Source organism: Rhinichthys klamathensis, unplaced genomic scaffold (genome assembly GCF_029890125.1).
Source record: "Rhinichthys klamathensis goyatoka isolate OS25496 unplaced genomic scaffold, OSU_Roscu_1.1 h1tg000401l_1, whole genome shotgun sequence".
In the NCBI taxonomy this organism is placed as follows: domain Eukaryota; kingdom Metazoa; phylum Chordata; class Actinopteri; order Cypriniformes; family Leuciscidae; genus Rhinichthys; species Rhinichthys klamathensis.
Window position 1 is genome coordinate 1,530,929 of NW_026606902.1, and position 14,740 is coordinate 1,545,668.

A 14,740-nucleotide genomic window follows, 5' to 3' on the forward strand; every position below is an offset into this window, starting at 1 on the left:
CTCCCTCAGGTTTCAAGTCCGCCTGTTGTCTGTTCTCTTGTTCTTACACCCCCACCTCATTGTTTTTTTTATATATATTTTGCGCATAAGTTATTATAGTTGGGTGTGTTGGCAGGGATGTGATGAAATATTAACAATACAGATAGAATGTTGTTTCTGCCTCAAGCAAGAGGCAAGCCGGCGCTGAGAACGTACTTCCTGGTAATTTAATATACACCGGTAGAGTAAGAGAGGGAGCGAGAAATGGGTCCTCTCTGCTATAGTTGCCTGCTAAACAATGTTACTAGAGGATAATAGTTCAACCACACAAGTGAAAGTGACTCGGGTAAAAAACTATTCAGCTTCCGTTGTAGACCTTTATCTTGTCCCGAGCGCCTGCAATTAGCATAAGTTTTCACTGGTGACGCTGTTTGATGGGGATTAACGCTTGAGCCTCTCACATCCAGCCTGTTCCGTTATTTCCAATAGCTGGAAAGGCCTGGTGTTGACTACATACAATAACCTAGCAAAAACGAGCAAATAATACCAGCAGACCCCGGGCCCCGACATGAGACGGGGAGATGTTTCGGCGAGTCGGGAGCCCACATCGGATTATGATGTTCAATTTTGCGCCATGAGGAAAAGGCGAGGGGAGATTGAAGGCGAAATCTGAGGCCATTGTTATCTGCGAGCAGGGCGTACCAGTCGACAGGGCGGCCAGGAGCAGTGCTGCCTGTCCATTTGCAGCCCCCCTCGCATACCTCAGATCTTTAATGCTAGACCGTCTCCCCCTTTCGCGAGCCGAGGGGAATCGTCCAGCAGCGCCCGCACTCTGGCGCGGGGCAGCCGTGCTCGAGATACCCGGCGTTTGACGCGCGCTGTCTGGCTGGAATATCGAAACTGGTATGAGCTTTGGGCTTCTTTATTGATTGCAGCGTGTCCGAATGTGGAAAATATGATGCCTGCCCGCGCGTCTCTCGTCAGAGGCTAAGGTAAGCTGGTCTGAAATAGGCTATCAGTTTGTGAATGGCGGTATGTGTGTCCTAGTGATTTATGACCGTATGACTCCAAACGCGGTTCAAGAAGAGTTCACAATGCTTTAAGCTTCCATTGAAGCTGGAGCTTTCTTTCGCTACCTCTGAATAAATGCACTCAAGATTGTGTTATCTAGTCTAATTTTGGCTTTGTTACATAACAAAGGAGATCATTTTGGGGGGATGTTTGTTTTCATAAATGCTTTGGTAGGAAAAGCGTGAGTTTATGTTCAAGACTGAGGTGGTGATTTTACGCGAGCAAATAAAACGCCGTGGTTAAACGTCAGTATGCAATATTCAAATGATTTTAACGATTTCGGCAAATGCTTCGATTTGCACCAAGGTGTGTTTTCATTTGATATTGAATTTGCACGTTTAAGGCCTGTTCTTTCCGAATGCAAAGACTGTGGGTCTCTCTAATCGACATACTATTTACTATATTTTTGGGGGTTATATGTAAGCTATCCGTTTAATATTTACATAAATATCAGGTAACTTATTTTCGAATAGCAAAGAGGCGCCCAAGCAGTGTTGTTTTTGTTGACGTTTGGGTTGGTCCTGCTCCTACTACGTCCGCTTTCGACTCCGTAATTGTATTAGGGCTGGATCTACAGAAAAGTTGGTTATTGTGTTACCGTAACAAGAGGGCCAAGACATTACGTGTTCCATTAAATGGAACAGCGATATGATTTCATATCTATTATGCCTGTTTTTATATCCCCCTCTTCCTCTCCCCTTTTCTCTCCCCTGTACAATTCCTTAGAGTAAATGATTAGGATTCCGGCCGTCCTCTTCGAAGATAAATGACCGACATTTGTGACGTGTTGAGACTGAGTTGATGTCCAAAAGCTGTAGCTCACATTTACGCTTTATTCGACAGAAGCACAAACATCTCAATGTTTACAATTTTTTCTAAATAATAAAATATTAATCGTAGAATTAGAAATATCCATTTATTGCAGGGAAGTACATTTTGCAATCAGTAAGAATCATTATCAGTCAGAGAAAGACAAATTCACTGTCTATTCCAGTCCATTTTAACAAAGGATTTTTTTCTTTGAGTTAGCTTCTGCAATACTGTATTTGTGAGCTCTAAAGCTTATAATGTTGGTTCAAAATATTAAACCAGTTTTCTTTTTCTTTTAAACAAACAACAATATATTGTTATATAACACACACATAGGCTGTACATACACACGGTTTTAGAAAATTATAAGGATGATTCATTTAGTTAGTATTTAGCTAGACCAATTATGTTTTTTTTCCTGGAACACTTTATTATACGATAAATAAAATTACAATTATATCAACCAGTAAACATTTTTTTTTACTTGATCAAATGAATATATAGGCCTATATATATTTTTTGCATTTGATTTTCACAACGATAGAAAAAAGCACAGGACGCAAAACAGGGTTTATGTAAATCAGGCCTTCATTATAATTGCCATGTGTAGCAAACGAAATATAGGACAGCATTAAACTACTAATGTGGTCTTCCAGTCATCTGAATACATTTGTGTGTCATTTATAGAAATATACACATAATTAATGAAAAATGCCAAGGTAATTTTATCTATGGGTAAAGGACTCGAAATAGTTAAAATGGTTTTGCCCACTGTGAATTGAACGTGCAAGTATCTGATAAAGCAAAAGCCTTAGTAGTTCTTTCTTAAAACACCTTATGCAATTTATTGGCTTCCCTTCGTCTTTTTTAATAACATTTACTACCCAGGCGAGTGAGTGAGAATAAATGCCAGGTGCCTGTAAGTGTTTGAGTGATCGTTTCTCGCCCGGTCCTCTCAGCAACCCCAGAGCCAAGCTGCGAGGTCTTGAGCTTTTTAAAGGGCTGGATTTGTCTATTTTTGGTCCTGCGACTATTATGAATAACACCGTCCGGTGAAGCTTTCCCTCTGCGCCCATAAAGGCCAGCGACAAAGTTAAAGAAACACAGTGCCGGTTTGTCAGGTTTTAATGTTGCCCAAATACGTTTGTTTGTAACTGGAGAAAGCCCTCCAAAGATTCCCTTTGTGTTTGAGACAAGAGCTCTCTCAAATGTCCGCAGAGATCGTCTGTTTTGTCCAAGTTTAATTTTTTTTTTTTAATAACGCGTTGTTGTCTTTCATTGCGTTTGTTAAGTTCTGTTTCAATTGCAAAAAATAAATATATATGAAATGTTTTTACACAATATCAGAGATCTTAGAATGGAGCCCTAGTGTCAACAATTACCACCTAAAATGCATCTTGGCCAGTGAATTGTAACATCTTTATTTTTATGACAAGAGATTATTTATGCATGCATGTATGCATGTATTTATTGATTTATTTATTTCCCTTCCTACCTAAATACTTGCATATCAGTAGGAACAATGACCACAGGACAAAACGTTTTATTTATTTATTTGGAGAACAAAGGCAAGATAAATCTGTCATTTAAAGTACAATTTAAATAACATGCAATGCAAACAAACAATTATTTTTTATAAAATGGAGTATGCCAGTTCAAAACCTTATGTGTAGTTTGAGAGGGAGTGAAGAGAGAGAGGAAAGAGAGAGAGAGCATCTGCAGGCTGTGTTGTGGGAACATGCTATTCATGTCATGGCGTCTTTCAGTGCAGTAAGATGGATTTACCTCGCGCCCCTCTTATTATGTGCCTCTTATAACCTTTCAGGTCAGCTTCCAAGAGGCCATTGGAAAGAGACCGTCACGTGACATCTAGTGCCAATGTTCTTCCAGAAGGTCGTCAGGACCCTGGTAGCCGGTAACTCGATTTTTGGAAATGCAGAAAACGACCTACTACGACAACTCGACACTTTTCGGAGGATACTCGTACCAGGGGGCAAACGGTTTTGGCTATGATGCCCCGGCACCAGCCTTCCAGAACTCAGCGCATCTTGAGGGTGACTACCAAAGGTCTGCATGCTCCCTACAGTCGCTCGGCACCAGCGCACCCCCACAGCCTCAGCATGCCAAGACGAAAGAGCTTAATGGGAGCTGCATGCGGCCCAGTCTGCCACCTGAACACCACCCACCCCCCCAGGTTTCCCCTCCTCAGAACGCTGTAAACGTTGCTGCCTCAAATGCCACCCAGCAGCCAGGCAGTAGCGGTGGTGGCGGGGCTGGCGGCGGGGGCACAGCCAAATCGTCATCCAAGTCGTCTTCTCTGGCCCCAAACCCAACTCTCACGAAGCAAATCTTTCCTTGGATGAAGGAGTCACGTCAGAACACCAAGCAAAAAAACAGCTCCCCTAGTGCAAGCTCAGCTAACGGTGTGTTTGCCAAACCCCCTCTTCTCTTCTGTTCTGTTCTATTCTCTCCTTTTCTCACCCTTCTTGACCGAGACAGATGTTGGTCAACATTATTAGCTTGAAAGAGGATAGAATAGGGGTGGGACTAAATCGGACCATGCTCCTTTCAAACTTTTCAATATGTTTAACAAGGGGACAGGCCAGCCAGGTTTATTGTACAGCTTAAAAAAAAGTCTAAGAATTGTGATGATTATATGCTCTGAATATCTTTCACTATAAAAGCGGCAGAAGATAAAACGGCAGTACACAAAGATTATTGTTTAGATTTTAGATTGCAGTAATGCCACATCACTTGTCATACATAATTATTGTGTCCAGATAACAGAAGATTTATCCCACAAGCCTCTGAATTTGCACATAGAGGTTTCTTTCTTTCTAATCCTCCCTGTAAACCATTTAAAAGACAAACCATGTAGCAAACACACCGTTGCCTAGTGCACCGTACAATTCTGGCCCTGGGCTTTAGTTGTAATGTGATTTACATACACAAGGTCAATGTAAGGGCATGCGTCTCTTAATAAATGCCAAAGTTATGAAGTGTTGACAACCAATATCAGGGGGATAAGTTTTTCATGGCCGGCTTTATTAGTGGGAACGATGCATTCAATTTCCGTGTGGAGTAATTATGTTTTATTTCATTCTCACCCCAGCGGAGAGCAGCGGTGGTGAGAAAAGCCCTCCGGGTTCTGCAGCTTCCAAGAGAGCACGCACCGCTTACACCAGCGCTCAGCTGGTGGAGCTCGAGAAGGAGTTTCACTTCAACCGATACCTGTGCCGGCCGAGGCGCGTGGAGATGGCCAATCTGCTCAACCTTAGCGAGCGGCAGATCAAGATTTGGTTCCAGAACAGGCGGATGAAGTACAAGAAAGATCAAAAGTTGAAAGGCATCGGCTCGTCCTCAGGGGGGCCGTCCCCCACAGGAAGCCCACCTCTTCCAATGCAGTCCTCAGCTGGTTTCATGAACTCTATGCACTCAATGGGCAGTTATGACGCTCCCTCCCCACCATCTTTTAACAAGCCCCATCAAAATGCATATGCCATGTCAACAGCCTATCAGAACCCAATGAAAGGTTGCCCACCCCAACAGAAGTATGGAAACACTGCACCGGATTATGACCCACACGGGCTACAGGGTAACAGTGGCACCTATGGGACACCAAACATGCAGGGTAGCCCCGTGTATGTGGGAGGTAGCTATGTTGATGCCATGCCTGCCACTGGGCCTTCTATGTATGGCCTCAATCACCTACCACACCACCAGTCGGCAAGCATGGACTACAACGGTGCCACACAGATGTCGACGAACCAGCACCATGGACCGTGTGACCCACATCCGACATACACGGATCTGTCTGCGCACCATCCTTCTCAGGGTAGAATCCAAGAAGCCCCCAAGTTGACTCATCTGTAGCAGGTTTGGACAAATAATAATAAATAAAAAAAAATGAAAGGAAGACAAAACGAAACAGACTAACCCATGGGGCGATGCAATGGGGTTGAAAAAGATGATCCAGTGGTTTCTTGCCATGACTAGAACACCGGTTAATGTCAATGTTGTCCTTTCATTCATACGTGAACATACCTGAATTTAGTATCCATAGGTCTAAATACCCCTTTAAAATGATACACTGTAAAGTGTAAAAGTGAAAAGTGGCTAGTTTATGCCAAGGAATAGACTGTCTAGCTGTATGACCTCATTACATTATCTTAAATGTTTGTGTACTTCTTCAGCATTGTCACTGCATTCCTCACACTTTGGAGAGTGGTACGGTATACCCTACATTTAAACTTACTGGTGCAAGAAAACCACTGGATTGTTTTCGTCCACTACCCTTATTTCACATACCTCTTTTTTAAAAACGTCACACAAATGTCAATTTTTTATTAACTTGTTCCCAAAACTGCAGCAGAGTGGCACCTTGTCTTTAGCAAGACGGTGATAAAGATATTCATCTCTTTTAAGTCCGTTATACACTATGCTACCTATCACTATTAATGAGAAATAAATATAATTTTGTTATGGCTTTGACACAGGGTAAAAAAGAAGAGTTGAGAATACTAGTAAATTAAAGCTCATTCCCTCAACTCGCTGTCCCCTCCCTCTCCCTCATACTCCCTTCCCCAGTTCTCTATCTTTCCCAATCTTTGGGTTGACCTACATTAGTCCAAACTAATATAAAAGGCCCACATTTTCTCATATCTTGACTTAACGTGGAAACAGGGTATATTTGAACAAAAATGAATGTCCGGGAAACCAAGCTACAGCGCAGACGTCTCTGTTTACGCCTAATGCGCTCTGGTCTGGGCATCATTGTTGCACTTAGAGTTTACATTTAATGGGTGAGGAAGAAAAGTAAATCTTATTTTGAATCGGAAGACCTTCAATCAGCGTCTTTCGCTAAGTGTGTTCAAGTGAACATTCATAAATATATATTTATTTGTTATAGCCAGTTTAAATACTTTCTTTTTTGTATTATTTATCCCCATGTATTTATATCGATAAAATGTACTTTTTTAGTATCTACCTGTTATAAAAAGACGCTGTGTTCTTGTCATTGTAACAAATTAATTTTTAGTTCTTGTATTTTAGAAATATGTAGGTTTATGTTACCCTTGTATAAATAATGTCTTGACTTGTACAGGGGGCGCAAGAACGGAATCAAACCGTTCCCGCATAGTCGAGAATTAGACGAAATATAGCGAAACATTTTGAGAACTTCATTTGTCCTTTGTAACTACTTTTATTTCCTTGTTAAGAGTTGGTTGTTGAACAATTCTTTAATAAAATGTTATGTTATTCATTTCCACTCTATAAGTTCATGAGTTTACCAAACAGATATACAGGCACAAGGGGTGGGGGTGGGGGTTCCTCGAGGCCTGTGAAAGAGCCCTGGAGGCCGCGCCTGCAATGGTCACGTGAAGGGGGTCCAATGGAATCGCTGAACCCTTGTATTACTGGTTATGGAATTAAAACAAATGATTACAAATAATCCCAAATTTAAAGCAGACAGATACAGGTAAATGCTGACTAAACGTATTTCTGGTTGTTGGATCTCAGCCGATTATTGTAGGTTGCGTTGCTTTACGAGCTCATTCATTTAATACAGATTTGATTTGAGCATACCCAGGCTTTAAATACAACTAAACGAATTAATGTATTGTATAAAAAATAGAGCACACAAATTTGCAACCGTGTGAATACAAAATAAATATATTAGAATAACAGTGATAATAACATGAAACAATTTCCATGGCATGCGCAAAACACAAATACACATTTAGCGGTTTGTGATCATTCTCTCAACATGTGATTGTTGTATTGGATTACACTTTTTATACTGTTACAAACATGTATATGCCTCAATGTGTCTAAATATCTAATAAAAATACATCAACACGTTTATCAGAATAAAAAGGTGCACAAGAAGCAAGTTCTTGTATTTTTAACTACACAGAAAATAGTCACATTTGGAGGTACAGTGTACAAACATAAGATATCAAATATTAAAATACTAAAAATTATTTCGTGCAATCCAGATAGATAGATCTTAAGAAATGAATTAAAAACCGCTGTCCCTCGGATGATATAAATTCCTTTAAGCTTTTAACGCAAAATGTTGTACAAATCGTCCCAGAACATCATTTTTCAGTGGGAAAAATCCAGTGGAAAAAAAAGAAAGAAAAATATTTTAACTTGATAATTGTTTATGTAAGTACTCTCCGAAATAGAAACATAAAAAACAGACGACAAATATAAAAGGAGAGATTATCAGTGCGTCCCAGTCCATCGCAGTCAGCTCCGTTCTGTAGTGAAGGAGGGCCTTTCAGACTGAAGCCTTTCCGAAGCGCCCACGGCCTACAGCTTGCTTTGTATTTCCTTTAAAATTCCCAGACACCCACGCAGGTTTATATCTGTTTCCACTGTTCTTTTAGACGAGAAAAACGACGAAAAGAAGCCCGGGTTGCAAATCCGAAATATTACGAAGTCAATTTCAGATTACAGCTATCTGAAACACAATTTAGTTTTAATAATCCTATCAGTGCGACGCGCCAATAGAATGTTTCCAATGCAGAAAAAAAGAGATAATTCTGGAAAAAAATCCACAAATCTACGAGGGTATAATGGGGGTTTTCTTTGTTGTGATCTTGGAGGAAAAAGGCGAATTCTTGAGGGTGGCTGCTGTCAAGCGCTTTGCCGGCGAAAAGATTGATCACCCTCGCAGCCTCTCTACTCTTGCTCTAAAAATATCTACCCCCTTTTCCCATTCGTTTTAGACTTTGACGCAACCAATTTTGCTTAGTTTTTCATCAAGAAACATTATATTGTCCAATCTGCAATAGAACGTGTTCAAGTCAATATTCGCAATTTCCATTTGTAAACGCGACCTCATGATGAACTTTTGGTTGTCACATCAACAAATGTTTCACATACAAACACATCAAAACTATTTTTCCTGCGGTATTATATGTCTTACACTTTTTTTAAATTAAAAAGTAAAATAATAATATCCAATAGAAATATATTATTAATTGACAATTATCTAACCTGGATTTAGTGCAAACTTACGCGCTTTAAGGTCCCAGGTTTCAGCAGTTCTTCCGATTCTGCGTAAAAAAATAATAATAAAAAAATAAAGGTAAAACCCAAAATAATTTATTTGTGTGTCAATGGCTGGGAATCTCCTATTCGGTAAATGTGGCAGACAATCTCAACATCACTCCTGTACATCCGTATTTATGTGTTTGATAAAATAAATATTTCAAGAGCTACATCTCTTGTCTGTTAGTCTTGTCAAAAGTTTTAAGATTAATGGCCCTTGATTGTAAATTCGCAAGAAGCCATATTGTGGATGTGCTTATCAGACAAGGCCTGTGAATTACATCACCGGTAGTTCTGCATTTGGATTGTTGTCGTCTAGCATAAGAGGCCCTCACTTTACCTCTCACGACAAAACAGGGCTGTCCGAGCACATGGCAAGTGTTTTTTTTTTTTTTTATTTCTTCCATGTTACTATAAGAACTGGATTATAATATCCTGTTGTATTTTTTTTATCAATTCAGACAAATATTGCTTTCTTTTGCCACCAGGCCCCGAATTTCGATTGGCTGAGATGAGTCATGTGACCAGGAATTGGCTGCAATTTCGCCCATAGTCTTCAGTTTAGTAGACCCTGGTCCCCATACGCTAGTAATATCACCAATATACACAATTATTAAAGCCCGCAAATGCCGTCATAGCAGGAACGCAAAATAAATCCTAGCTTTTTGGATGTTATTTTTTGCGTATGTTGGTGTCGCTGGACGCCCTTTTTGCCCAGGCGAAGCGATGAATTTTGAATTTGAGAGGGAGATTGGGTTCATCAACAGCCAGCCTTCCCTTGCAGAGTGCCTGACGTCTTTCCCCGCTGTCCTGGAGTCATTTCAAACTTCATCAATCAAGGACTCGACAGCAATTCCACCTCCTTTCGAGCACACCATCCCTAGTCTGAGTCCCTGCACAGGCAACCAGGCGCGACCGAGGAGCCAAAAGCGAACTGCCTCCAATGGCCTCCAGCTCCGGACACAAACAGCACCGCCGACGCAGCACCAGCAAGGCCCGGCCCCGCTGTCGGGTGGTGCACCTCTGGCCCACGAGTTCCCATGGATGAAAGAGAAAAAATCCTCGAAGAAGTGCCCCAAGCCCGGAGCCACTGCTGCTGCAGCAGCCTCCCCTTCTCAGGCATCCTCCGGCTACACAACCGCGGGACTGGAGTCCCCGACAGGTACGTTTATCAAAGCAGTGACCGCGTTTGTTCTGCATTTCTTCATTTTGGACATTTTTTCCTGAATGATTCGTGACTTGAATAGATGTCAATATAGCTAAAACGTATTGCCTGCTATTATAATCTAGAATTATTACAGTTACATTTCACATGCTTCTATATTTACGCAAATAAAAAAAGCCCTGTCGAAGTTGTTCTTTGTCGTATTTATATCTGATGTACAGCATAACCTGCTTTGGATGGGCTAGTATTTCACGTCTGACGAGCCCCCTGTATTTAGGAATAATTGTGTAATTTCATCTGATGTCTACGTTTCAAGCACCATTAAGCATGGATGATTGTTGTGCATATATATTTTTTTAAATCCCGTTGCTGTAATGTCTTAAAAAGATAAAAAGGCACCCCTCCCCCATTTCTTAGCATATATAGGCTACAAAACTGTGCACATTCTGAAAGATTACTCTCCTGCAGATAGTATCTTGATCTATAATAAGGATGTAATCGCAATTGATCTCAGCTGCGACTCGATATTCATTCATAACCATGTTTCATTGCTTGGGGAGCCATTTTGGATATCAGTAGCCTATATATATTGTGAAAGCTGCGGAACGCTACAAAATATGGGGCTTACTAAAATACCGCTTGTACACCACGCTGGTCTATTACCACAAGACATGCCTAACCATTGCAGTCATTGCTACATGACAAGCCCAAACCGCAGGGCTGTTCTACACTGGGATTTTACTGTCATCTGGACAATTTCTCACATAAAGTTTGATGACTTCGCCTTATTTCTGTTTTGATTCTTGCAGAGGCTCAAGGTGGACTGGATAATGGCAGCGGTTCACGGAGGCTGAGGACCGCATACACCAACACGCAGCTACTTGAATTGGAGAAGGAGTTTCACTTTAACAAATACCTCTGTCGGCCCCGGCGCGTTGAAATAGCAGCACTTCTGGATCTAACCGAGCGCCAAGTTAAAGTGTGGTTTCAAAATCGACGCATGAAGCACAAACGGCAAACTACGCACCACCGGGACGGGCAAGAAGGCGAGCCCAGCGGTTTCGAGCTCCTGGAGGGAACCGACGCTGCTTCACCGTATTCGAGCCAATCTGTGGAAGTATCTGGTTCTGGCTCTGGTTCGGCCGCAGTCTCCGAGAGTGAGACGTGCCCGACAACTGCCTCCTACACGAACAGTGCGGACAAAAGCCAGCCCACGCCTGAAGATGGCCAGGCGAACCAGCCGGAGCCTGCATCTGTTCCTGACACAGCGGTTCACTCCCCCCCGTATCCAACGCCTACTGCAGATAACCCCACTACAATGACTGAGGGCCGAGCAGCTGGACCGGAGCATTCATTCACAGAGCCGCAGGATGCAACCTCTCTACCCGATTTGAATTTCTTTTCGACGGACTCCTGCCTACAGATTTCGGACGCTTTATCGCCGAGTTTGCAGAGCTCACTGGACAGTCCAGTTGACTTTTCCGAGGAAGATTTTGACTTGTTTACGAGCACCCTTTGTACTATAGATTTGCAACATTTACAGTTCTGAAAAAAGAAAAAAAAAAAACATCACAACGCATACAAGAACAATCGAACTACATCTTATTGCAGGGTCGTGATTGGTTCTCGACCGCAACATTCCTATAATATGACAGAAAAAGAGTGAAAAAAAAAACATTTACCTAATTTTTTTAAAAGAATGAAAAACAAAAAAGGCGTGAAGCTACGCCAACACGGAAATAAATTGTCCATTATTTTGAAAATACGATGATGTAATCTTTTTTGAATACACATCAGGAAGGCCCCTGTCGAAGTTTCAGGTATTTTATTGCCTTTTGATTCTCGGATTTTAGTTTATCTCGACTAACAGATGAATGGTTGCGGACTTTTTCAGTGAAACTCAATCATTGGAATCTCAGGAATTGTGTCAGACATAAGGGTAGTTGAACTGCTTTTAGGAATTCTCCCAAGGCGGGCGTTGTCCTTATTGAATAATTTTAGAACTAGTTTATTTATTGAGATTCTTTAATAGTAAATTTCAAATTTATTTATTGTACGTTATTTTCATAGTTGAAATAATAAAAATACAATAAAAAAAAAAACAAATATGCTGGAGCGAGTGTGATTGATTCTCTAAGGTTTAACGAATTTTTTTCATTATAAAGAATGTTTATTTATTTTAATACAAATCAAGACATTCATTTTAAGAATTTGTTCTTTCTCCTTGGTATTGATGTATGGTGATGAAACTACACAATTCAGTCCGTAGGTTGAATTAATGTTTTTTTGAAGAACATTATTAACAGTATGCAAATATTATTATTATTATTATTAATTTGTAACCATCATTATATTGTGATGAGTGATATTCTGTGTTATTAGTATTCTTACAAAAGAGAGAGGTTGGAACTGCATATACTCAGGGGAAAAAAAAGAATAGCCTATAAGCTACTAAAACTTGTAGTAAATCTAAATCTATTTTCAAAATACTACTTTCCCAAAATTTTTCGACGATACTTTAAAAAAAGAATGCAACAAGAACAGTGATTATTATTCATCTGAAAAATGAAAACAGTATTTTATTTACAAAATGGGCCGTGGTTGATAACATAAGACGTAAAAAGCAGCAGCACGGATATTATTTATTAGATGGATGTTTTAAAAAATGGGCACAAGAGCTGTAGGGGGGGTCAAGCGGTTGACTGGGCTGTGGGTTCCCATAGCTGCACCCTGATGCAAAATGGCGCTCGAAACACAATGAAGGATATGAACAATAAAGCGGCAGCCATTATGGATAGTTTGGGCTGCAGCTGCGAGCATGGTGCTCCGAGCTGACTCACTGCCAGCTGAACCACCAGTTTAGACAAGCACAGGCCAGAAATATATCAGTTAAAGATACAGATTATAATTGTATTATTATTTTCTATAACTTGTAATAAATATTGAACACTTTATGTAGGCCTAACAGCTGGATCTATCCCAAGCCCTTATGGGGGAGATAATTTTACAATGACATGGTGGTTATTTCATGTAAAACAGCTGCAATAACACCACCAACAACAAAACTAGGCTAATAAAAATAATAAATCACAACAATTATTATTATTATTATTATATTTGTCTGCATCACCCAGGTCAGATTCCTGTTATCTCTCTGTCATTTAGCATTGATGAAATTAAAGCAGCAAAACAAGGTTTCTGTACATACAAATAGGTCTTTTTTTGTTATTGCTGGGTTTACATTAGCAGTACCAGGTAAGGACCCCTGTGTGTGTGGAACAGGTTGATCTGCTCATATTACTGGCAAGGTGGATCTGGTCACATAGAAATGCTACTATATGGCAGCTAAGAATTTAACGGCATGTGTACAAAAGCCAAACACTGATTTGAGTAACAACTCACCTGCTTTCATCGGCTTGTAGACTAAATAGTGCTGGGATCAAAAATATCTAATATCTAATCTTAAGCAAAGCTTGCTGGTTGTCAAGAGTGGAAGAGAGAGAGAATGAGATACAGATAGATACAAAGGCAAATGTCACTACTGTTGATCAGTAAAAATGAGTGCGATTTTGTCTGGCTGCCATCTATCACTAAATTCAGAGTCAAGTCTCAAGTTTGATTTTCAGTATACAGTTCTTTCTTGTTTAGGTCCTGGTTTGGGATTTCTTAATATCCTGATGCCACCATATACGGGACTCATCTGCCCTACTTCTGTTTTAATCACCTGGGACAGGTGAGACAGAGACTTATCGACATATCTCCCAAACAAGATAAACAACTTCTTCCCTGCCCTGAGGCCACACATGTTTGGTTTATGTTTTATTTTTTTATTATTTTTTTTAAAACCCTCGGGTGGTGATTTTTCCCCCATTAGCCTGATAATTTGAGGTGTGGCTATATGTTGAGTTTTATCTCAGTCTCTATGCTTTGGTTGGTGGCCTGCCAGCTCTTACGCATTTATCAGAACGACTCTTAATGTTTATATATTTTGCAGAGCACAGTACTTTGGGCTGGCAAAGTCTAAAATAAGAAGAGGTGTGGTGGCATAGGGATTTTCTCACATGAGAAAATGGGCCAATGTTTACAGTGGTGCATCCTGGGCACTGCTATGCCTGAAGCAGTGGTGGGACTAGCCAAGATTAAAGTGGAAATGTCTCCTGCCCTATTTCAGTCAAACCACCATGAAGGCTCAGTTTAATCATTGAAGTGGTTAGGAAACCAAAGTACTTTGTCATTGCGCAACATCAATAACAATGGTAACAGCAAAACATTATCTTGGCTTATTTTAGAATGGCCTTATAAGACTTTACGGTTAGCAGAGTAAATACATTGTATTGGATTATGAGCTCTGTAAACAGCTCCTTTTGTAGTGACTCTTGCTTTCATTTGTTTAGCAAATACTCTTTGTTCATTAAAGGCTGGCACTATCATATGTGTCATGCGTATCAATGAAGCATCATAGTATGAAGATGGATCAAAATGGTAATTTAAAATGAACCCCAAGAATGTTAATGTAACTATACCACTAAGATGCACCACTTTGTGCTCTGAAGACAAACAAATTTTGAGTGATTAAGAGGCCAATTGAAACCTTTCTTGTGACATTTAATAGCTTGAGCAGTTCAATTCCCAAAAATGTTTCGGCATGCATCC

General features: G+C 40.5%; 2 protein-coding genes across 12 annotated transcripts in view; both read left to right on the plus strand.

The window, feature by feature from the left end:
* The window catches only part of hoxb3a (homeobox B3a), a 51,374-nt gene extending 44,251 nt beyond the window's left edge, over positions 1–7,123 (plus strand). For 10 of the 11 annotated variants that reach the window (XM_056234656.1, XM_056234659.1, XM_056234657.1 and 7 more), the window contains 2 exons: positions 3,686–4,283; positions 4,973–7,123. In XM_056234656.1, the coding sequence (XP_056090631.1) occupies positions 3,794–4,283; positions 4,973–5,733 (1,251 nt within the window). In that variant the 5' untranslated portion in view covers positions 3,686–3,793 and the 3' untranslated portion in view covers positions 5,734–7,123. Of the gene's footprint in view, positions 1–91; positions 972–3,685; positions 4,284–4,972 lie in introns of those variants that run through there. The other variant, XM_056234667.1, reaches the window with a different exon arrangement.
* Positions 7,124–8,950: 1,827 nt separating this feature from the next.
* hoxb2a (homeobox B2a) lies at positions 8,951–12,351 on the plus strand. Its single transcript, XM_056234668.1, has 2 exons — positions 8,951–10,084; positions 10,897–12,351. The coding sequence occupies exons 1-2, from the start codon at positions 9,592–9,594 to the stop codon at positions 11,634–11,636; spliced, it is 1,233 nt and encodes a 410-aa protein (XP_056090643.1). The 5' UTR covers positions 8,951–9,591; the 3' UTR covers positions 11,637–12,351.
* The last annotated feature ends 2,389 nt before the right edge of the window (positions 12,352–14,740 follow it).

Excerpts from the sequence above, each read along its gene's own strand:
- hoxb2a (XM_056234668.1), top strand. The coding sequence starts at position 9,592 with ATGTTATTTTTTGCGTATGTTGGTGTCGCTGGACGCCCTTTTTGCCCA. Across the intron at positions 10,085-10,896 it reads GGGACTGGAGTCCCCGACAG|AGGCTCAAGGTGGACTGGAT; the intron begins GTACGTTTATCA and ends TGATTCTTGCAG.